The sequence below is a fragment of the Aulonocara stuartgranti genome (assembly GCF_965226115.1).
Source record: "Aulonocara stuartgranti genome assembly, chromosome: 10".
NCBI classification, from domain to species: Eukaryota; Metazoa; Chordata; class Actinopteri; order Cichliformes; family Cichlidae; genus Aulonocara; species Aulonocara stuartgranti.
In genome coordinates this window covers 866,593-890,844 of record NC_138946.1, presented here as the reverse complement: position 1 = coordinate 890,844, position 24,252 = coordinate 866,593, and the positions used below count along the sequence as shown (strand labels likewise).

At 45.4% G+C, this 24,252-nt stretch overlaps 2 protein-coding genes across 2 annotated transcripts in view; one reads left to right on the top strand and one right to left on the bottom strand.

The window, feature by feature from the left end:
- LOC309715219 (calcium/calmodulin-dependent protein kinase type II subunit alpha) overlaps positions 1-24,252 on the top strand; it is a 47,209-nt gene that overhangs the window by 17,653 nt on the left and 5,304 nt on the right. The window contains exons 4-17 of the mRNA XM_082548151.1: positions 4,508-4,562; positions 7,588-7,653; positions 7,751-7,823; positions 9,095-9,197; positions 9,863-9,946; positions 10,258-10,352; positions 10,501-10,623; positions 10,711-10,794; positions 11,025-11,067; positions 12,988-13,028; positions 22,457-22,505; positions 22,602-22,677; positions 23,767-23,861; positions 23,955-24,183. Of these exons, the coding sequence (XP_082404277.1) occupies positions 4,508-4,562; positions 7,588-7,653; positions 7,751-7,823; positions 9,095-9,197; positions 9,863-9,946; positions 10,258-10,352; positions 10,501-10,623; positions 10,711-10,794; positions 11,025-11,067; positions 12,988-13,028; positions 22,457-22,505; positions 22,602-22,677; positions 23,767-23,861; positions 23,955-24,183 (1,216 nt within the window). The remainder of the gene's footprint in view (positions 1-4,507; positions 4,563-7,587; positions 7,654-7,750; positions 7,824-9,094; positions 9,198-9,862; positions 9,947-10,257; positions 10,353-10,500; positions 10,624-10,710; positions 10,795-11,024; positions 11,068-12,987; positions 13,029-22,456; positions 22,506-22,601; positions 22,678-23,766; positions 23,862-23,954; positions 24,184-24,252) is intronic.
- Positions 13,185-24,252, bottom strand: part of LOC309715256 (uncharacterized protein) — a 32,712-nt gene continuing 21,644 nt past the window's right edge. Inside the window, exon 2 of the mRNA XM_082548234.1 lies at positions 13,185-13,268. The gene's annotated coding sequence lies outside the window, so the exon portion shown is untranslated. The remainder of the gene's footprint in view (positions 13,269-24,252) is intronic.

Below are 24,252 nucleotides of genomic sequence, written 5' to 3'. Positions count from 1 at the left end.
CAGCCGCCTCGTCCTCCAGGACAGGTTTCTACATCTCTGCCTGTTGTCTTTTCCTGCTCATGTCCAGTTCACGGCCATCTTACTTTAACTTGTTTTATTTGCTTCCTAACTTTCTCGTTATGTGCTTTTTAATAGTTTTTAATGTGTTTTGGTGCTTTAATGACGCAGCACTTCAGTCTGCTTCTGCTGGATTTAAATGTGTTTGATAAATAAAGTGATGAAATTCGATGATGAGCTCAGAAATATTACCTGCAGAAGTCTGAGTGTTCATGGACCCCAGAGGGGACATTCAGCCTAAAAGTAAAATAAAAATAACTCGAGCAATAAACGTGCAGATTTCATCCTGATAATAATGAATTACAGTCGTCCAGCCTGGAAGTAATAAATGCATGAACTAGTTTTTCAGCGTCACTCTGAGACAGGATATTTCTAACTTTAGAGATGTTGCGCAAATGGAAGAAAGCAGTCTTACATATTTGTTTAATATGTGCGTTGAAGGACATGTCCTGGTCAAAAATGACTCCAAGGTTCCTCACAGCGTTACTGGAGGCCAAGGTAATGCCATCCAGAGTAAGAATCTGGTTAGAGACCATATCTCTAAGCTTTTCAGGGCCGAGTACAATAACCTCAGTTTGATCTGAATGAAGAAGCAGAAAGTTAGCGGCCATCCAGGTCTTTATGTCTTTAAGACATTCCTGCAGTTTAACTCATTGGTGTGTGTTATCTGGCTTCATGGACAGATAGAGCTGGGTGTCATCTGCATAGCAGTGTAAATGTATGCTATGTCTTCTAATGATGCTGCCTAAGGGAAGCATGTATAATGTAAACAGAATTGGTCCTAGCACTGAACCCTGTGGAACTCCATAATTAACCTCAGTGTGTGAAGAGGACTCTCCATTTACATGCACAAACTGGAGTCTATTAGATAGATATGATACAAACCACTGCAGTGCAGTACCTGTAATACCTACAGCATGTTCTAATCGCTCTAATAGGATATTATGGTCGACAGTATCAAACGCTGCACTGAGGTCTAGCAGGACAAGCACAGAGATGAGTCCACTGTCAGAGGCCATAAGAAGATCATTTGTAACCTTCACTAAAGCTGTTTCTGTGCTGTGATGAGCTCTGAAACCTGACTGAAACTCTTCAAATAAACCTCTGCAGATGATCTGTTAGCTGTTTGACAACTACTCTTTCAAGGATGTTTGATATAAAGGAAGGTTGGAGATTGGCCTATAATTAGCTAAGACTGCTGGGTCTAGAGATGCTTTTTGAGTAAAGGTTTAACTACAGCCAGCTTGAAGGCCTGTGGTACATAGATTATTAGAGATAGTTTATCATATTTAAGATCGAAGCATTAATTAATGGCAGGACTTCTTTGAGCAGTTTTGTAGGAATGGGGTCTAAAAGACACGTTGATGGTTTGGAGGAAGTAATTATTGAAGTTAACTCAGAAAGATCAATTGGAGAAAAAGAGTCTAACTTAACATCAATGGTACTAAGAGTAGCTGTAGATAATATTACATCTGTGGGATGATTACTGGTAATTTTTTCTCTAATGATAAAAATGTTATTTGTGAAGAAGTTCATGAAGTCATTACTAGTTAACGTTAAAGGGATGGTTGGCTCAAAAGAGCTCTGACTTTTTGTCAGCCTGGCTACAGAGCTGAAGAGAAACCTGGGGTTGTTCTTATTGTCTTCAATCAGTGATGAATAGTAAGATGTTCTGGCTTGACTGACGTGAAATCCATGATCCTGATCCTCCACACTGATACTGGCTCACTTCTGCTGGGCTCAGACAAACACGTCTTTGTGGAGGCTGTGACTCTGTTTACCCCAGAAGAGCTCTCCCAACTAAACACATGACTCCAGTGTTGTTGTTCTGAAATCGATCAGCACGCTGGAGCCTGAGCTCGTACGATGGCAGCAAAGATGGATGTCTGTGGTAAACGTAACCACGGGCCTAATGCTTCAGTCTCTGAACGGCCCCCTGCTGAGCAACAACGCCCCCTGTAGGACAGGACGTCCAGAGAGTCGCAGTTCTACATTATATTAGGAAATCTCTGACTGCACCTATCCGGAAGCTACATCCATAGTTTATGAACGATCATTATGTTTGATCTGTGATGTCATTAGTGGGCGTGTCCTTAGTGTAATATCTGTGTTTTATTAGTGCTGAGAGTCTGCTCTGTGCACCGAGGCAGCAATTTGAAAACCCTGTGGCTGTGCAGCAGGATGCCGGCGCTGCCTCTGAGCCCGCAGCTCGACTTAATGAGTGTTCATCAGATCATGTGTGAGCCGCCTCTCCTGGTAATGACGTTACAGCGAGGAGCGAGCCTTCTGCAACATGAGGAGCTCCGTCTGACGGCTGCCTGCTGTCAGGCACGCACAGGGGGCTTCACGCGTCCTCAGATCAGCCCGTGGACAGCTTAATGAGTGTGTGGGAAACGCCTCAGAGCTCAAACCACTTAAACGCAAACTGATCTGTGTGCGGCCGCCACTTCCTGTGAATAATTCAGAATAAAAGCCCAGCAGGAGGCGCCGCTGCTGTGGGCGGGTCCAGTCTGAGCGCAGAACACAGACCCTCACACCGAAACCTCCAAAAAACAAACTGTGTGCTCGATGGAGTCCAAACAAACTCACCGCCGTCAGTCAGATGTTCAAATATGACCTCGCGTGGACCCAGCCGGCCAATCGGCAGCCTGCAGCTGAACAGAGCGGCCAATCATTGCCTTGTGTGGGCAGGCGATGCTCTACAGATACTGAGGAGTGTTACGTAACCCTGAGTGTGTGTGTGTGGTGTTGCTAGGCAACAGAGTCCATAGGTGAAGGAATCAAAACCATCTATCCTCCTACACACACACACACACACACACACACACACACACACACACACACACACACACAGTACCTGTGTGAAAGCACTCAGAAAGAAATAATCAGGTTTTCTCTCAAAGCACTCCTACACAGTACAGCAGCGGGATTTAGTGTGTGTGTGTGTGTGTGTGTGTGTGTGTGTGTGTGTGTGTGTGTGTGTGTGTGTGTGTGTGTGTGTGTGTGGGCAGCAGCCTCTCTCTCCTCAGCTATAATACTTCCTATTAAACAATATAAGCGGAGAGCAGAAACAGACGCCTTCAGTCGGGCTCAGAGACGTCATCCAACAAGTTTCTCAAACTGCGAGGACCCCGTCACAGGAAGGACCTGATTAACTGTGACACGCCGTTTAAGAAACTCCATGTTTGACTTTCCAGAACAGAAATCTGAACGTTCGCTCTGTGAATTCAGGATGAAACGTCTTCTCGCACATCACTGCATAAATCACTAAAACCAGAACAACTGTCCGGATGTAAATCATCAGGTATCAGTTTAAACTGGACCTCTTCTGCTTCTCCTCACTTCCTGTCACATGACCCCTGCCCCTGTGCTGGATTTTCATATTAAACATGAAGCTGGCGATTGTGGCTCAAGAGTTGGGAGTTCGCCTTGTAATCGAAAGGTTGTTGTGTCCTTGGGCGAGACACTTCACCCGTTGCCTACTGGTGGTGGTCAGAGGGCCCGGTGGCGCCAGTGTCCGGCAGCCTCGCCTCTGTCAGTGCGCCCCAGGGCGGCTGTGGCTACAATGTAGCTGCCATCACCAGTGTGTGAATGGGTGTAAAGCGCTATACAGACACAGGCCATTTACCAGGTTTATATGAATGGTCTTGGTGTATGTGCAGTGATCCCTGTGAGCCCACAGCTCAGGCTGTTCAGGAATATTCAGTATCACAGCTTTATAGAAGCTCCGCCCACCTGCTCAGCCAATCAAAAGTAAGAGGGGAGGAGCTTAAACTCATTGTTTTAGGCTGAGGATGAACTGAGTCTGAGTGTCAGATAAAGAAGGCTTGTTCTGATCTGTGAGTCATGCAGAGCTGCTCTGAGAGTCGCCTGTCAGGACGGGTCGGTTTAAATGTGGCAGAAGAAACCAGCATGGCTGATTCGCCCTTAGCCCCGCCCAGCTTGGACGGCACGCTCACTGACACATTACTAACAGCCACAGTCGGTGTTCAGCCTTAATCTTCAGCAGTTTCCTGTATGTATCTGCAGCCTTTCTAACATACAGCAGGGGGCGCCTCCTCTGCCCTGATTGGATGCAGTGTATGAGGAAATAAGCGTCCTGGTCAGCTGATCGGTGAGTTCAGTGAGGTGACAAGTTTGTGGTCTGATTGGATAAAACAGGAAGTTCATTTTGGAGATGCTGGTCAGAGTCACAGCAGAGCAGGAAGCAGGAAGGCTTAAGGGTGGCAGAGGGAGAACCAATGACTGTGACCTCTGACCTCGGCCAGCAGCTGCGTGGCGAGCAGCTGCGTGGCGAGCAGCTGCGTGGCGAGCAGCTGCGTGGCGAGCAGCTGCGTGGCGAGCAGCTGCGTGGCGAGCAGCTGCGTGGCGAGCAGCTGCGTGTGCGCTCTGTGGGGTTGACGTGGTGTAACGGGAAAATAAAATGTCTGCTTTCCTTTCTGTCTTCCAGTTCGGCTGCATGACAGCATCTCGGAGGAGGGGCATCATTACCTCATCTTCGACCTGTGAGTGTCTCCTCACGCTGTTTGTGACACACCTGAGCTCCTCACATCCACACTGAAAACACCACGAAGGCTCCGTGACGCCAGCAGTGGGTGGTGTCACTGTGGCTACAACTGTCCTTTATACCAGTAAACCAGTGATTTTGACCCCACCCACACCACTTTCTAACACCACCACCAATAAAAACCACAGAAATCAGTGAGACAAGCAAACAGAATCCAAATATTCAAACAGAGGTGAAGCACATCTGTGGACCCAGTGTCCTCCACCTACAGCCGCTACATTCAGAGCCCCTCCACCCAGTGTCCCAACATCCAGAGGTCAAAACCGTGCAGTTTCCTGACGGTGTGTGTTGTGTGTCTCATGGTTGTGTAATTTCCTGACGGTGTGTGTTGTGTGCAGAGATGGGCAGTAACGCGTTACTTGTAACGCGTTACTGCCCGTTACTGTAATCCGTTACTGTAATCCGATTACTTTTTTCGAGTAAAGTAAGGGATTACTATTGCAAAAACGGTAATTAGATTACCGTTACTTTCCCGTAGGAACGCTGCGTTACTGCGTTACTAAAACCGTGATTTTTTTGCGAGAATGTCTCATGACAGTGACGTAAGCGAGTGCGACGTTCGTGACAACAGCTGTGTGCAGATCAACAATGGATCACATATCGAGTGCAGAGAGAGTATGAGCGTGCAGCGTTTAAAGCGTGGAAGTACTGACCTTACTTTGAGTTTGATTCCATAAAAAGTGACAAAAACATTAGTGTCCGCTGTGCGTGGGAAGAAAACTTCTTTTTACAGCAAAAAACCCCTAAACTTCCAACAAGCACCGAGTAGCTACGACGTAATGGGAAACTCACAGAGAAACTCGCGGATTCTTCCACTGACCGCGGCACACCTGCACCAGGGTAAACCTCCGCCTGCCCCACTCCTGCTTTACAGGTGAAAATAGAGCAACAGGACCGCTGAGTCTTTGACTTCATTTATTTTCTGCTGTGTTTTACTTGCATCTCTTTGAAAGACTGAGTGTAAACACAAAAAATACTTTATTTTATGTGCTGGAATGTGCAGAAAATAGGTTTAAATGTTAAACTAATTTCTTCCAGTCAGAGAATGTTGCAGATAATTTAATGTTTGCTTGATGCATAAAGTTAAAAGATTAAAACTAATAAAACAAGTTTTAAAAAGAGACTTTTCCATCTGATTACATTTTGTATGATGGATTATGCAGAAAAAGTAGAATTGGGCTGAAAGATCTATCGCTTTATCACCTCTTCAGGTTGTAAATCGTGTTTTTAAAAAGTAACTAAGTAATTAATTACCTTTGAAAATAAGTAATCAGCAAAGTAACGGGATTACTTTTTTGGGGAAGTAATCAGTAATTAGTTACTGATTACTTTTTTCAAGTAACTTGACCAACACTGGTTGTGTGTCTCATGGTTGTGTAATTTCCTGACATTGTGTGTTTGTGTGTCTCATGGTTGTGTAATTTCTTGACGTTTTGTGTTGTGTGTCTCATGGTTGTGTAATTTCTTGACGTTTTGTGTTGTGTGTCTCATGGTTGTGTAATTTCCTGACATTGTATGTTTGTGTGTCTCATGGTTGTGTAGTTTCCTGACATTGTGTGTTTGTGTGTCTCATGGTTGTGTAGTTTCCTGACGTTTTATGTTTGTGTCTCTCAGGGTTGTGTAATTTCCTGACGGTGTCTGTTGTGTGTCTCATGGTTGTGTAATTTCCTGACGGTGTCTGTTGTGTGTCTCATGGTTGTGTAATTTCCTGACGGTGTGTGTTTGTGTGTCTCATGGTTGTGTAATTTCTTGACGTTTTGTGTTGTGTGTCTCATGGTTGTGTAGTTTCCTGACTTTGTGTGTTTGTGTGTCTCATGGTTGTGTATTTTCCTGACTTTGTGTGTTTGTGTGTCTCATGGTTGTGTAGTTTCCTGACTTTGTGTGTTTGTGTGTCTCATGGTTGTGTAATTTCTTGACGTTTTGTGTTGTGTGTCTCATGGTTGTGTAATTTCCTGACTTTGTGTGTTTGTGTGTCTCATGGTTGTGTATTTTCCTGACTTTGTGTGTTTGTGTGTCTCATGGTTGTGTATTTTCCTGACTTTGTGTGTTTGTGTGTCTCATGGTTGTGTAGTTTCCTGACGTTGTGTGTTTGTGTGTCTCATGGTTGTGTATTTTCCTGACTTTGTGTGTTTGTGTGTCTCATGGTTGTGTATTTTCCTGACTTTGTGTGTTTGTGTGTCTCAGGGTTGTGTAGTTTCCTGACTTTGTGTGTTTGTGTGTCTCATGGTTGTGTAGTTTCCTGACGTTGTGTGTTTGTGTGTCTCATGGTTGTGTATTTTCCTGACTTTGTGTGTTTGTGTTTCTCATGGTTGTGTATTTTCCTGACTTTGTGTGTTTGTGTGTCTCAGGGTTGTGTAGTTTCCTGACTTTGTGTGTTTGTGTGTCTCAGGGTTGTGTAGTTTCCTGACTTTGTGTGTTTGTGTGTCTCATGGTTGTGTAGTTTCCTGACTTTGTGTGTTTGTGTGTCTCAGGGTTGTGTAGTTTCCTGACTTTGTGTGTTTGTGTGTCTCAGGGTTGTGTAGTTTCCTGACGTTGTGTGTTTGTGTGTCTCATGGTTGTGTAGTTTCCTGACGTTGTGTGTTTGTGTGTCTCATGGTTGTGTATTTTCCTGACTTTGTGTGTTTGTGTTTCTCATGGTTGTGTATTTTCCTGACTTTGTGTGTTTGTGTGTCTCATGGTTGTGTAGTTTCCTGACTTTGTGTGTTTGTGTGTCTCAGGGTTGTGTAGTTTCCTGACGTTGTGTGTTTGTGTGTCTCATGGTTGTGTATTTTCCTGACTTTGTGTGTTTGTGTGTCTCATGGTTGTGTATTTTCCTGACGTTGTGTGTTTGTGTGTCTCATGGTTGTGTATTTTCCTGACGTTGTGTGTTTGTGTGTCTCATGGTTGTGTATTTTCCTGACTTTGTGTGTTTGTGTGTCTCAGGGTTGTGTATTTTCCTGACGTTGTGTGTCTGTGTGTGTCAGTGTGACAGGTGGAGAGCTGTTTGAAGACATCGTAGCGAGAGAATACTACAGTGAAGCTGATGCCAGGTAAGAGACGCACTCTTCAGACTTCTTCTGCTTCTGTGCTGAATCTGATGCCGACCTCTGACCTCTGACCTCTGACCTCTGACCTCTTTCTGAACAGTCACTGTATCCAGCAGATTTTGGAGGCGGTGCTACATTGTCATCAGATGGGCGTGGTCCACAGAGACCTAAAGGTACCCGACACGTCAGATGACATAATCTCTGACAGCTCCACATGTCCTGAACAGCAGTTCTGTGCAGCGACATGATTGGCCGCTGGGGCCAGTGGGGGAGGGACATCTTTACTGCCACAGTACTGTCTGGGATCCTATTGGCTCTCTGACTGGCTGAGAGACTGGCTGGTTATGAGCAGGTTCTGTTAATAACCTGCTCATAACCAGCAGCAGGAAAATCGATTATTTGAACGAGGTCTGGCTTGTTAAGCCTGAATTATAGCACGTGTGATGATTTAACAGCCGCCCACACAAACACAGTGTTTTCATGACAAACAACACACCAGCGTTACACACAACAGTAATCAGCTGCTCATCAAAACATGAACAGCTGATTACAGCAGACGGGTGAATTGAGCCCAGAGCTGCTGGTCTCTGATTAAAGACGGGAAGAAACCAATGAAACCAAGACTCAAGTACGCGAGTCCGTGCTCGTGTACTCGGCGAGCACGGACTTGCCGAGAACGCGAGCACGGACTCGCGATTTGCACAATTGGAACGCCAGCGTACTTGATGATGTCACAGGTCTGGAGTTTTTACTGCCGTCGCCTCTTAATTTAACTGATATTAATATGTTATGAAGCTTTAATCTTTAATCTCAGCCAAACCGATTTACTCAGGAACAAATAAAACACTGAAATAAACCAAACATTATCATTTTGAAGTGATTTAAGTGACTTATATATCATGTTTAACCTCAGTAGCGAAAGACCGCGGGGGGGTTGAAAACGATGTGCCGGGAGTCCGCTGTTGTCGCCGGCTCTAGTGATCCTCGACCTCGCTGTGTGCTATGGAGCTGGCGGGTGACGGACGTCTCCGAAAACGTCGGAGCACGTTTGGAGATATGCGATATGTTGATAAACCGAGCAGATATTTGAAGCTTACACAGCTACATTCTCACTTGAAAATAACTTAAACGTTTTTTTTGTGACCCAGAAATATTTAAACGTTTTCAGCCCCGCTCGTCCACCATTGCCGCGATTGGGTTTTGTACCAAGTCTACACAAGTCACCACTGATGCATGCTCGATAAAACAGGCGGAGCGGGAACACATCCGGGATTTTTTGGCGTTCTTGGCTTGATGCGTACTTGAATTGGAACAGTACTATACGCACAAGTACGCGTATTGAGACAGGCTCCAAGTCCTCTAAGAGTCCTGTTAGCATCCTTAGCACCTTTCATGCAAACCATTGCGGTTAGTTAGCGTGTTAGCATGTCTGTTGTGTCTGCAGCCTGAGAACCTCCTCCTGGCCTCCAAGTCCAAAGGAGCGGCGGTGAAACTCGCCGACTTTGGCCTCGCCATCGAGGTGGAAGGAGACCAGCAGGCATGGTTCGGTAAGAGCACCAAGTGATGGTGATGAGGATGATGGTGATGGTGACTTGATGGAAATGATGTGATGATGATGAGGGTGATGATTGTTTTGATAATGATGATGATGGTGATGAAGATGATGTTGATGGTGACCATGCTGATGGTGGTGATGATGATTATGGTAACGATGATGAAGGTGATAATGATGATGATGATTATGGTGATGATGATTATGGTGATGGTGACGATGATGATAGTGATGGTTGTAGCTCCCATCAGCCACCACGCGGACAAGTTCTTGTTTACAGATGATTTATTCAATGTTCGGCGACAAGATCACTCAGCGTCGTCATCATCATCATCGTGAGAACTACCCAAACAAAACAATTACAATAAGCAACATGTTTACAATAACTCTTATCACAGTAAATCCAAACAACAAAGGTATAGACACATAAATGCCTTTTTATGGCACTTTCATTGAAACTGAAATTAACAGAGATTATGATGATGATGATGATGATGATGATGATGATGATGATAGTGATAGTGATGGTGATGGTGACTGTGGTGATAGTGGTGATGATGATGGTCTTCATTAATCTAAATTTTTTATTTGTGCCGCTTTGTCACATAAACAAGGGTCTTCCAGAACAGCAACTGTGTATAAACCTGTGTTTGTTTTCAGGCTTTGCGGGGACTCCAGGTTATCTGTCTCCAGAGGTCCTCAGGAAGGACCCATACGGGAAAGCAGTCGACCTCTGGGCCTGTGGTGAGTCTCTACTTCCTGTTTCTACCGTTTCTTCTTCCTTTATGTTTCCTCCACTCATGTGCAGTTTGTTTATTTTTTACTCAGGGTTCATGTCCAGGGTGTTGTTTTCACGTTTAGTGTTTTACTTTCTTTATTTTCAGTCTCTGAGGACATTTTTGTCTCTTTTATCTTTCACATTCATTCCTTCTTCCACTTTTTTTTTTTTTAGCTTTTATGGTTTTTCTGTCTGTCAGTGGATTTTTTTTTATATTTTATTGCATTTTATTTTTGTCAGGTGTATTTATTAAATTTTTTATGGTCTTCTGTCTCAGGTGTGATTCTCTACATCCTATTGGTCGGTTATCCTCCATTCTGGGATGAAGATCAGCATCGTCTGTACCAGCAGATCAAAGCTGGCGCCTATGATGTAGGTCACATGACATCACGACTGTTCACCTGTACTTTATTGGCAGTTTAACCATTGTGGGCGGGGCTTTAACACCTTTGTTATTACAGTTGTTCTAATTTAAACTGGTCCTCTCCTTGCCTCCTCTCCCTGTGTCCTTGCTTCCTAGTTTCCTTCCCCGGAGTGGGACACGGTGACTCCTGAAGCCAAAGATCTCATCAATAAGATGCTGACCATCAACCCGGCCAAACGCATCACAGCTGCCGAGGCGCTCAAACACCCCTGGATCTCTGTGAGACCCTCTCACCTTTGACCTTTGACCTTGTTCTCTGTCCTGCTCTGCTCCTCATGATGATGATGATGTTCTTCTTCCTCCCAGCACCGATCCACAGTGGCGTCCTGCATGCACAGACAGGAAACGGTTGAGTGTCTGAAGAAGTTCAACGCCAGGAGGAAACTGAAGGTGGACTTTCAAAATAAAACCATGAAGTTTTAGTGTTTTTAGTGACCACGGAGGAAAAAAGTTTCCAACGCTCAGATTTGTGGTCACGGCTGCTTTTGACTCTTTGTTGTTTTAAAGGAAATGTTGAAGTTAATCTGTTTTAACTTCACATAATAATCATTTTTAGAAAATCAGAAATAAATTCTGTCATAATTTTCTGTGCTTTTATTTTTATCCCTTCTTTCCTTCAGGGAGCCATTCTCACCACCATGTTGGCCACCAGGAATTTCTCTGGTAAGACCCCCCCCCCCCCCCCCCCCAAACCCACCCAGTGTGGTCAAAAGTCATGTACAATTTGAGGCTGTCCCCTATTAACTGTCAGTAAGTCACACAGCTTGTGGCAGCAGCAGGTTTGACCTTTGACCTGCAGGTTTGTGTTCCAGTAGCAGGAGGTTGCACAGAGAAATCCACCAGTCAGCTGCCAGCTTACACACAATAAACACGTTATCACTGAGTGTGTGTGTGTGTGTGTGTGTGTGTGTGTGTGTGTGTGTAGCAGCTGTCCCAGACATTCACACACACTGAGCTCTAAAGATAGCGGGGAAACCACCGACACAGCCGCAGCGGCCAAAGCAACACACGCCAGGCTACAAAAAGATGAGACGTGCACAACCGGCTGAAACACCACAAAGACGGTGTCACATGACACGTAGTGTGATGTCATAATGGGTGTGCGACACAGGCGGCTCGGCGAGCATGATGGCCCTGTCAGTGTGTCTGTGTCCACAGTTTTCCCAGGCTATGTTTGCCCCGCCCACTTGTTCCTGTTTCACAAGCGAGGACTCAGAAACAGTTTTAGGTCGACTGTTGAGACGACGGCGCTGCATGAAGAGTCCACAGATATTAAACACAAACGCTGGAATAATTCAACTCGTCTTCATCTGCACAGCATCAGATGAGCTCGATGCAGTTTTACTGTCACATAAACAGAGGAAACAGTCAGACAACACTCTGAGAGGCAGCTCTCAGGGACAGGGGGAAGGAAAAACTCTTAACAGGAAGAAACCTCCAGCAGAACCAGGCTCAGGGAGGGGCGGGGCCATTCTACTTTTAAATACTCTAGGAACAACAAGTAGGCCTGCAGAGCGAGAGCGAAGTGCTCTAATAGGGTGATATGGTCCTACAAGGTCATTAAGATAAGATGGGGCCTGATTATTTAAGACCTTGTATGTGAGGAGCAGGATTTTAATTCTGGATTTAACAGGAAGCTAAAACAGGAGAAATCTGCTCTCTCTTTCTAGTCCCTGTCAGGACTCTTGCTGCAGCATTTTGGATCAGCTGAAGGCTTTTCAGGGAGTTTTTAGGACATCCTGATAATAATGAATTACAGTCGTCCAGCCTGGAAGTAATAAATGCATGAACTAGTTTTCAGTAGGATATTTCTGAGCTTTAGAAAAGTGCTGAGCAACATGCAGACTGATGTTAAATTAGCAGATATTTGAATGGAGTTTGGTCGTTGGTGTAAAGCAGGGGTGCCCAATCCCGGTCCTCGAGAGCTACCGTCCTGCAGCTTTTAGATGCACCCTTGTTCCCACACACCCGAATCAAATGAATGGCTTGTTATCAGGCCTTTGCCAAACATGATGGCATGCTGAAGAGGTAATCAAACCATTTGATTCAGCTGTGTTGGAGTAGGGATGCATCTAAAAGCTGCAGGATAGTAGCTCTCGAGGACCGGGATTGGGCAGCCCTGGTGTAAAGTAAACAGTATATTTGATGTTCTTGTCATGTGAGCAGAACAAACACATGTTGTGATACTGAGCTGGTTGTTCTGAGCTCTCTGATTGGCTGTTTGCTGCTGGACCTGAGCAGAGGACGTGTTTCCAGATGCACGTGTTCAGCGTGGACGCTCAGGAATGCGTGCACACTTTCTGCTCTCCAACTATCTCAAGTTGGTCCTAAATTTGGCCTCGCCGCTCACTGAGCGACCCACATGTCACGCCGGGAACTCCCTGAATCTGCAGCAGGAAGTCTGAGTATTTTTACTCCGACATGTGACCCACTGTCTTCAGTCTGTGCTGCGATCAGACCGCCGGCTGAAGGGCACGTGGGCAGAGGTCCTGGGTACGATGCCGTCTCTCCTGTTTGCTGCTTTTGTTCCTTTCTTCCTGACTCTGCTGCTTCTCTCTCTCTTTGTTCTCATCCCTCGCTCAGGAGGAAAGAGCGGGAGCAACAAGAAGGCCGACGGAGTGAAGGTAACCTCATCATCATCATCATCATTATTTTTCAGTGTTATGATGTCTGACATGAGGTGAGTGTCACAGAGCTGAACTCCTACCTGCATGGATCCGTGTCGTGTTCACTCAGTAATAAGATGATAAATGTCTGTGAAGGTTCTCAGTCATCCAGGTCATCGTAGTCTAAGGAGCTTGCAAAGAAAAGCATCTGGACTTCTTTAAGTTGCTTGAAGACGTTTCACCTCATCCGAGAAGCTTCTTCGGTTCTAAGGTCAAATGGTGGAGAGTCCCAGATTTAAACCTAGTGGGAGTTTCCCCCCACAGAGGGACAAAAGGACCCCCTGATGATCCTCTAATCGCCTGAGGTGTGAAACTGGGTGTGGGTCCCAATCAGCCAGAGTTTCGGGTGAGTTCATTGTGAAACCTGGCCCCACCTTATCATGTGAATTCCTGAGATCAGATGGCCCAGGATGTGAGTGGGCGTTAAGGCGTCTGGGAAGGGATCTCAAAACTGGATTATAGATGGCAGAGAGTTGGTGTCGTAAACCCCGCCTCTGTTCAAAGATGGTCGCTCACAGTGGACATAGATGGCTTCTTTCACTCCTCTTTCAAACCGTCTGTCCTCTTAGAGGACAGATGGTTTGATTGGGACCCACACCCAGTTTCAGTACCTGTACGCTGTGTACAGGTACCGAGGAAGATGAGAAGTTGCCCAAATTAACCGAGAATGACCTGTCAGCGAGATAAGATTTATAGCAGTTAAGGGCAGTGCCTCTTATACCCACAGTATGCTCAAGTCTTAGTAGAAGAATGTTATGATCAACCATATCAAAAGCAGAGGAAAGGTCCAATAAAACCAGGACCACAGAGCGTCCAGAGTCAGTGCTTACAAATAGGTCATTGAGAACTCTAAGCAAGGCCGTTTCAGTGCTGTGCCGTGGCTTAAAGGCAGACTGAAATTTCTCTGCAATGTTGTTCGCATCTAAGTACGCCTGAAGCTGAGAGAGAACTAGTCGCTCCAGGATCTTGGACAGAAACGGAAGCTTAGAGATTGGTCGATAGTTCAAAAGATCATAACAATCAAGATTCTTCTTTTTCAGAATAGGCTGGACTACAGCATGCTTAAAGGCCAGTGGGACAGATCCAGAGAGTAGAGAAAAATTCATTAAGAACAGAATGCTCGGTCCAATTACATCAAAGTAGCCCTTAACAATGCGTGATGGGAGAATATCAAACACAGCATTGGTGTTTTTTAGTTGATCAACCAGCTGCTTCAGAGTCGAAAGCGACACGGGCTCAAATTGATGAAAAGTTGAATTACAATCAGAGGAAAAGACAGGATAAGATGTAGACGAAGAGGAAAGCTTAAGGGATGAAACCTTATCTAAAAAAAGAATTTGAAAACGCTCACAAAGAGCTTGTGAATACAGTAAAGGCATATCAGGACCGGGATTAACAACAGAAATAAAAATTTTAAATAGTATACGGGGGTTGTGACCATTAGCCAAAATGACTTTGGAACGAAAAGATGCCTTAGCCATACTAGCAGCAGTTTGAAACTGTGAGCGGCTGGTCCGTAACATATCATAAGAAACCTGAAGTTTATCTTTTTTCCACCTCCTCTCATCACGGCGACAGACACGTCGTAAGGCACGTGTAGTATCGTTTAGCCAGCAATGAGAGTAGGTTCTAGGGTGCTTCATTTTGATGGGAGCAACAAAATCAAGAATAAAAGAACAAACCGATAACAGGATATTAGCACAACCATCAACCGAACAGAGAGAACAGTCGTCAGGTACAGTCAAATCAGAGGTAGATGAAAATAATGATAGCAAAGTATCAGCATAACCATCAGATGAGCGAACTGAGCAGCAGTCAGGAATTATAGGCGCCAAATCTAAAAAAGACACAGCAAACTTTGACAAAGCTTCAGAGCTGAGTACGCGTAGCGGACGAGAAAGAGCTCCAGGCTGCAGTCCAGCGGCAGATAAGCCAATATCAAAGGAAATTAGAAAATGATCTGAAATCCCCGCGTCATTTATATCCTTAATACAGATATCCAGGCCATACGTAAAGACCAAGTCCAAAATATGGCCTTTAGTGTGGGTTGGTTCATTTACCCATTGAAGGAGGTTAAAAGAGTCCATTAAAGCAAGAAAGTCTTTAGCAAGCAGGTCATCCTTACAACAGATGTGTATGTTAAAATCACCAAGAATAAGAACAGAATCATATTTATAAAGAACGGAACCCAAGAAATTGGCAAAGTCCGAAATAAAACACTTGTTATATTTGGGCGGTCGATAGACCAACACACATAAAGTGGTCGTGGAAGCAGTCATCTCCAATAACTGGACTTCAAAACTAGTAAAGTTAGGTGAGGAAAGTTGCCGAACATTATATACGTTTTTAAAAACCAAGGCTAAACCACCTCCCCTACCAGAAAGCCTCGGTGAACTAAAAAAGGCACAGTCCAAAGGAAGAAGTTCAGAGAAAGGAATGAGCTCACCAGGGCGAATCCAGGTTTCTGTAAGGAATAAAACATCAAGGCCACTAGTAGAGAATAAGTCATTTAAAACAAAGGTCTTATTTACCAGCGACCTGACATTAAGCAGTGCCATCCGTGGCCAGGGTACTAAGTCACCTCTAGAAGCACGAGGCAGAGTGCATAGATTGCTTCGACAAACTCCCCGTCTGCGCGATGTTATCCAAATCCGAGTAGGAAAGCGTGTCACAGAGCGGGCAGATGCTTGGTGATCAGCTGGGTAAATCCAGCGACGAGTAAGCAGTTTAGCGTCCGGGCAATCCAGGGAGGAGGGAAAAAATGATGGCGTGTCCAGATTAACATGTACATGGTCCGTAATTCTGGCTCTGAGAAAGGCCCTGAGATGGACGCGACGGCCACTCCGTCTTCCCCGCTTCCTGTAGCGTTTCTTGTGGAGACTAGAAGGCGGCAGGTAGGAGAAGCCGCAGGACGAATCCAGTTGTGGTAAGTTAGCGTTGCCGACACTCCAGCAGGGGTCGACCCGAAACGAATGAAAAGAACGAAGATTTAAAAATGTTTGCCTGTCATATGCAGTGTTGGGTAAGTTACTTTAAAATAGTAACTTAGTTACATTACTAGTTACTTCTCTCAAAAGTAACTCAGTTACTTCAAGTTACTCGTTACTTTCAAAGTAACTAGTTACTAGGGAAAGTAACTTTGGTTTTACTCCACAAGTGCACTGTGCCACCAACCAATAGAAAGGAAAAGATAATGTGCATATTTTCACGAGAGAAATCCCACGCCTGGACCGTCATTGACTGCTGCCATGATTCTAGCCTACGTCACAGAGTCATGTGCGCCTTTTACATCCAACACAAAAACTGCAGTCGTGGTGCTTTGATTGTACTCAGAACTCGGAAATTCTGCCTTCTGAATAGGAAGATGTGGGTAACACCAGACTGCAGGTGAGCTGCATACAGGGCTGGACTGGGACAGAAAATTGGCCCGGACATTTTGACTAGAGACCGGCCCACCATTATAGGAAAAATCATAAAGCCTTTGAATGAAAATAAACACTGTGGTGACAGTGATGTACACTGTTCTGATGGTATATATGTATCAATCTATCAATCGTTTGTTGTAAGATTCAGATAATTATTTTTTAAAAGCTAGAAATTTTAAATGAGAATAAGATAGAAAAGTATTTCTTTGTGCCCCCCTCTCCCTGTTAATGCCCTACCTGGCCCCCCTGGCAAAACTTTGCTAGGTCCGCACCTGCACAGTTACCAGCTGTCAGCTACCTAAAAAAGGATCCTGGGGTTATTTATCTCTCAGAAACAGTTCATAACTTCAACTCATTCATGTCACCTAAAAGGTAAACCTGTTTCTCCATCAGCTCTGATGATTCAGTAAGGACATCTCCTGGTTTCATCTTCATGTTTCCCTCTCACCACATATCCAAACCATATCATGACCAGCAGCTTTACAGCTGTGGCTCCAGCAAACATCAGCTGATACTAGAAATTAATATTAAATTCTAACAACAGCTGATCAAGCTTAAACGTGCTGCTGTTGTTTAGCGCGACATCCCCTGGTTTCCTCTTTCGGCGCAAAGTGGGCGATAAACAAACAAGAGAGACGATAATAATAATAATAAACTTTATTTATAAAGCACACTTAAAAACCAAGGGTATGCCAAGGTGCTTAACAAGTAAAATAGAGTATAGGAGGAGGATAATAGAAATAGGACCAAAGCAAGTACTAAATATGCAAGCAGATAACTGTCACTAATACATAGGAAAGCAACAGGTACAGAGCAAACAAGAATTTAAATGAGCATAAAAGTGCATGATATAAAATCATAAAAGAAATATTAACTAGAGGGAAAGGCAAGATTGAATAAGTGGGTTTTTAATCGTGATTTGAACAGTGCAATGGAATCAGATGCGCGGAGGTCGAGAGGAAGGGTATTCCACAGTACCGGGGCAGCCAGAGCAAACGCACGGTCACCCCGGGACTTCAGTCGAGATCTGGGTTGGGTCAGAAGTAGTTGAGTGGCAGATCTGAGTGTTCTAGCAGGAGTATGTGGTTTGAGAAGTTCACTAAGATAACTTGGCGCTAATTTATTAATAGTTTTGAAGGTAAGGAGTAATATTTTAAATTGAATACGGTACTTTATGGGCAGCCAATGCAGGCTAGCTAGGACAGGGGTAATATGGCAAAATTTCCTGGTACCAGTCAAAAGGCGGGCTGCTGCATTTTGGACTGTTTGCAGTTTAAGAAGAAGAGAAGAGGGAAGACCATAGTACAAGGAGTTACAATAATCCAACCTGGAGGTCACAAAAGCGTGAATAAGCTTCTCCAGGTCCTCATGCGGAATATAATGCCTAGCCTTAGAGATAAGGCGCAGTTGGTGGAAGCTAGATCTCACTACAGCAGACACTTGCTTATCGAGTTTGAGCGAGCTATCCAGCAGTACACCCAAGTTACTGACATAGTCACAAGAAAAACTAGCAGAGGAACCCAGGGCAGCACAGAGTTGGGCACGAGGGATTTTACTGTTGAACACCACAATCTCAGTCTTCTTATCATTTAAAACGAGGGAATTACTCAGGAACCATTCTTTGACCTCCTGCATGCATTCTTGAAAGTAGTGCAGGGACACAGCAAGGTCGTCAGTAAGTTCAAAATAGATCTGTATGTCATCGGCATAACAGTGGAAGGCGATATTGTATTTTTCAAAGATTGCACCTAGAGGGAGCAAATACAATGAGAAGAGAATAGGGCCTAAAACTGATCCTTGAGGCACACCACAACAGACCGGAGCGGAGGAAGAGGAGAAGGTGCCTAAGTGAACTGATAAGGATCTATCAGCGAGGTATGATTTAAACCAGTCGAGGGCAGTGCCTCTAATACCCACAGTGTGCTCAAGTCTTAGTAATAAAATGTTATGGTCTACCATATCAAAGGCCGCAGAGAGGTCCAGTAAAACTAGGACCATAGAGCGTCCAGTATCAGTGATTACAAGAATATCATTAAGAACTCTAACCAACGCTGTTTCAGTGCTATGCAATGGCTTAAAGGCAGATTGAAATTTCTCAGCAATATTGTTCGTGTGCAAGTACGCCTGGAGTTGGGAGAGAACTAGTCTCTCCAGGATCTTGGACAAGAACGAAAGCTTAGAGATCGGTCTATAGTTTGAAAGGTCATAACAGTCAGAATTTCTTTTTTTAAGAATCGGGTGGACTACAGCATGCTTAAAGGACAAAGGAACACAGCCTGAGAGCAAGGAAAAGTTCATAAGAAATAGGATACTAGGTCCGATTACATCAAAACAGTCCTTAGCTAAACGAGATGGAAGAATGTCAAGCACAGTATTGGTGTTATTCATTTGAGCAACTAGCCGCTTAAGAGTCAAAAGTGACACAGGCTCAAACTGGTGGAAAGTTGAAATGCACTCAGGAATGGGGAGAGGATATAAAGCAGGGGGAAGGGAGGACTTAAGAGATGAGACCTTTTTTAAAAAGTGAGTTTGAAATCGCTCACAAAGACCCTGAGAATGAATTAAAGGCATGTCCGGGGAAGGGTTAACCACAGAGTTAAAAATTTTAAATAAGGTACGGGGGTTATGGTCATTGGCCAGGATGATTTTGGACAAGAAGGACGCTTTGGCCGTTTTAGCAGCACTTTGGAATTTTAAGCGGCTAGTCCGTAGCATGTCATGGGAAACCTGAAGTTTATCTTTTTGCCACCTTCTCTCAGCGCGCCGACACACGCGACGTAAGGCGCGCGTAGTGTCATTAAGCCAACACTGAGAGTAGGTTCTAGGGCGCTTCATCTTAATGGGGGCAACAGTATCAAGGATTGAAGAAATCAGCGATAGGAAGGAATTAGCATAGTCATCAACCGAGTGAAAAGAACAACAGTCGAGAGTGACAGATGCAGAATCCAAGAAAGACATAGAGAAGTTTGACATCGCTTCAGCATTAATTACACGTAGCGGGCGAAGGGGAGCCGCAGGATGTAGTTCATTAGTGCATAAGCCAGTATCAAAAATAACTGGGAAATGATCCGAGATCCCAGCGTCACTTATATCCTTGATACAAATGTCCAGACCACATGAGAAAACCAAGTCCAAAGTATGTCCTTTAACATGCGTTGGGTCATTAACCCACTGAGCCAGGTTAAAAGAGTCCGTTAAGGCAAGGAAGTCTTTAGCAAATGAGTCATCCTTACAGCAAGTGAGTATGTTAAAATCACCGACAATGAGAACACAACCATACTTAAAAAGAACGGAGCCTAGGAGATCAGCAAAGTCCGTGATAAAATATTTGCTATATTTAGGCGGTCGATAAACCACCACGCAGAGTGTGGTCGTGGATGCAGTCATCTCCAATAATTGGACTTCAAAGCTAGAGTAGGTAGGTGAGGGTAGCTGCCGAACTGCATACGAATTCTTAAAAACCGAGGCTACGCCGCCACCCCTACCAGTAAGCCTTGGTGAGCTAAAAGCAACACAGTCCGACGGAAGAAGTTCAGTAAAAGGGATGAACTCACCAGGACGAATCCAGGTTTCAGTCAGGAATAAGGCATCAATCCCATTAGTGGAGATGAAGTCATTTAAAAGAAAGGTCTTATTGACCAGCGACCTGACATTAAGCAATGCCATCCGTATCCTAGGGGCTAAGTCGCCACGGGTGGTGCGTCGTAGGACACTTAGGTTGCTTCAGCTGATCATTGATCAGTTTTCATGATTGAAGTAGAAACGGTAGAGGGAGGGGGGAGAATGAGAGAAGAAGAGGCAGCTGTGCAGCAAAGACACAGAATCACTCCAGCTTTGTGTCTTTTTCATTGTAGCTGAATTACGGGACAAACTGTTCCTTTTCACCTCAATAAGAAACGCGTAATATTTTCTCTGAATACCAGACGGGACGGTTGGCAACTCTAATAACTTATGAACAAAATAAAGTTCAACATCATTAACTTCATAGCACCCACCCAGCTGTATAGAAACTCTGTCATGCTAGCTAGCACGCAGTACGGAAAAAGTCAGCATAACGAAAATAAACTCCACCTAAACTTGGTTTATATCTGACCCAGACGGACTGCAGGTTATAACTTCTTACCTGAAGTTCAGTTCACACTTAGGCCGCCTCGAGTCTCTTTTCCTTCTGCGTCCCCTTTCTCCAGCCCGAGAACGTGTTGCTTTCTCTCATCCACCTGCTGGCCTCCACCACTTGCTAATGTTACTGAATCTGTGGAAGCTCCGCGATAGCCACCACACGAAGTAACGAGTAACGACCCTATCTAAATCCCAGTAACGACTAACGCGTTCCTGATTTTGGCATAATAACTAGTTACCGTGCTCGTTACCACAATAATAACGTAGTTACTGTAACGCGTTACTTAATAACACGTTAGTCCCAACACTGGCCATATGTAATCAGTCCACAACCACTAGATAAACATAAGACTAGAAAAATAAAGATAAAAAACACAGTGCCAAGGTCCATAGGGGAAGGTAAGGGAAAAAGGGAGAATTTCCCTCGGGATGAATAAAGTATTCTGATTCTGATTCTGAAAAAGCGGCGAGACGGACGGCAAGCCAAGTACACCGGCGCCATCTTGGTTAGGATGTCAGCCCAAAAAGACCATCCGTCCGTCCGTCAGTTCATCCATCCATCCGTCCGTCCGTTCATCCATCCATCCATCCATCCATTCATCCATCCGTCTGTCCGTCCATTCATCCATCCATCCATTCATCCGTCCGTCCGTCCATCCATCCATCCATTCATCCATCCTTCCATCCGTCCATTCATCCGTCCGTCCGTCCAGCCGTCCATCCATTCATTCGTCCATCCATCCATTCATCCATCCGTCCGTCCGTCCATTCAACCCTCCATCCATGAATTCGTCCGTCCATCCATTCATCCATCCATTCATCCGTCCGTCCATCCATTCATCCATCCATTTGTCCGTCCATCCATCCATCCATCATCCATCCGTCCATTCATTCATCCATTCATCCGTCAATCCATTCATTCATTCATCCATTCATCCATTCATCCATCCGTCCGTCTGTCCGTCCATCCATTCATCCGTCTGTCTGTCCATCCATTCATCCATCCGTCCATCCATCCAACCATTCATCCATCCATTCATCCGTCCGTCTGTCCGTCTGTCCATCCATTCATCCATCCATCCATCCATTCATCCGTCCATCCGTCTGTCCGTCCATTCATCCATCCATCCGTTCATCCGTCCATCCGTCCATCCATTCATCCATTCATCCTTCCATTCATCCATCCATTCATCCATTCATCCGTCCGTCCGTCCGTCCATCCATCCATTCATCCGTCTGTCCGTCCGTCCGTCCATTCATCCATCCATCCATTCATCCGTCCCTCTGTCCGTCCATCCATCCATCCGTCCGTCCATTCATCCATCCATCCATTCATCCGTCCGTCCGTCCGTCCATCCATTCATCCGTCCATCTGTCCGTCCGTTCGTTCGTCCACCCGTCCGTCCGTCCGTCCGTCCGTCCATCCATCCATCCATCTATTCATCCGTCCATCCATTCATCCATCCATCCATCCTTAACCTTTTCAGGGTCGCGGGGGCGCTGGAGCCTATGCCAGCTGTCTTAGGGTGAGAGGCGGGATCCACCCTGGACAGGTCGCCAGTCTGTCGCAGGGCTCACACACAGAGACAGACAACCATTCGCACTTACATTCACACCTATGGGCAATTTAGAGTAATCAATTAACCCATCCACACAAACGAGAGGAGCAAAAACTGTAAAGCTCGCTGAAGAATAAGGAAATACGAGTCTCAGTTTAAACGTCTCTGTAAACTGTAATCACTCTTCAAACACACTGGAAACAGACGGAAACAGCAAAGTGGAAACTACGGTGGGTGTGGTTAGATGGGACTCCGCCCACACTGACTCTTCTTCCTCCTGCAGGAATCCTCTGAGAGCACAAACACCACCATCGAGGACGAAGACACCCGAGGTGAGGACGCACAGACACACAGCGAGTGAGCCGAGACGCTGCTGAACCAGCACTAACCTGTGTGTGTGTGTGTGTGCGCGCGCGCGTGTGTTTCAGGGAGGAAACAGGACATCATTAAAGTCACTGAGCAGCTCATCGAGGCCATCAGCAACGGAGACTTTGAGAGCTACACGTATGTAACCAGCACTGAGCACGCTCGGGCAGAAGGAATGTTTGTTTGTTTGTTTTTGAATAAAACCATCAAAGCGCTGAGAAATCCCTGACACGAGTGAGCCTCACAGAGGGCGGAGTCACCCTTTAACGTACCTTTGGGCAGGTGAATCAGTGCTTCTGATGAAAACATCTGGAACATCTCCTGACGCTGCCCTCGCTCCTCTCTGAAGCTGGTGCCAGCAGAAATAAATCAGTGATTGAAACTAGCCAATCAGACGTCCTGATCAGTGGGCGGTCTTTAAACGCTGAGAGCGAATCAGCATCCTTTAACCCAACAATACAAACGAGTCCTCTTCTGACCCACGCTCAGCTTTTCCCCAAATGTTACAAACACTTCAGTCACGCTCGCTCTCCTGCTCACAGAGCGCTTTGGTGACGTCGGCGTCGCTGTAAACATCACATCGATGTATTTAACTGTGGCTCGGCCTGAATCTCCAAACTGGCCCAAACGATCCGGCCTGGCCGTGATGTTGAAGGCGCCCTGTTTAATGAACTGATACTTCCTGTTTTCTAATCTCAGACATCTTTGATGATTGGCTCGCCAATAAAATCTGTTTTTCTGTGTGTTGATTGAACCGTTAAAGTTTTATAATCGCAACAACAGTCGCCTCAAGGTGCTTTATATTGTAAGGTAGACCCTACAGCAATACATACAGAGAAAAACCCAACAATCATATGAGCAAGCACTTTAGCGACAGTGGGACGGAAAAACTCCCATCCTAAGAAAACAAAAGAAATCAAAGCAGGAAACACATTTATGCTAATATGTGTAACAAAGTGTCCTGCAGGTGTTTCAAAGATATTTCATCTATGAGTGATCAATAAAGAATAAAAGCTATAAAACAATGAAAGTTTGGGCTGCTGATCCGGGCTTGAAGGTTCACAGAGACGGGGGTCAGAGCTCCGACAGGATCGTGTTGTGCGTGTTGTGCGTGTTGTGCGTGTGCGTGTTGTGCGTGTGCGTGTTGTGCGTGTGGATGGTTTTTTTCACTTGCTCCCTGTTAAACGTGTCTCTGACTCGTCTCAGTAAACGATTTTCTCCCTGCAGTAAAATGTGCGACCCGGCTGTGACGGCGTTCGAGCCCGAGGCGTTGGGGAATCTGGTCGAAGGCCTGGACTTCCACCGCTTTTACTTTGAAAACTGTGAGCTGAAGCAGACTTCCTGTTACACCTTGCTTTGTAAAAAAACTCTCAGAGGTCACCTGACCATGTTCACCTGTCCGTCTGTGTCTGCAGTGTGGTCCAAGAACAGCAAACCGGTGCACACCACCATCCTGAACCCTCACATCCACCTGGTGGGCGACGAGGCCGCCTGCATCGCATACGTCAGGGTGACGCAGTACATCGACTCCAACGGGACGCCTCGCACCGCCCAATCGGAGGAGACCAGGGTGTGGCACCGCCGCGACGGGAAGTGGCAGATCGTGCACTTCCACCGCTCAGGCTCCCCCTCCACGCTGAGCAAGTAAGAGCAGGTCAAAGGGCAGCGGGGCATTCAGGGCAGCTGGGAAAAACCAGCATGATAACGAGCTGC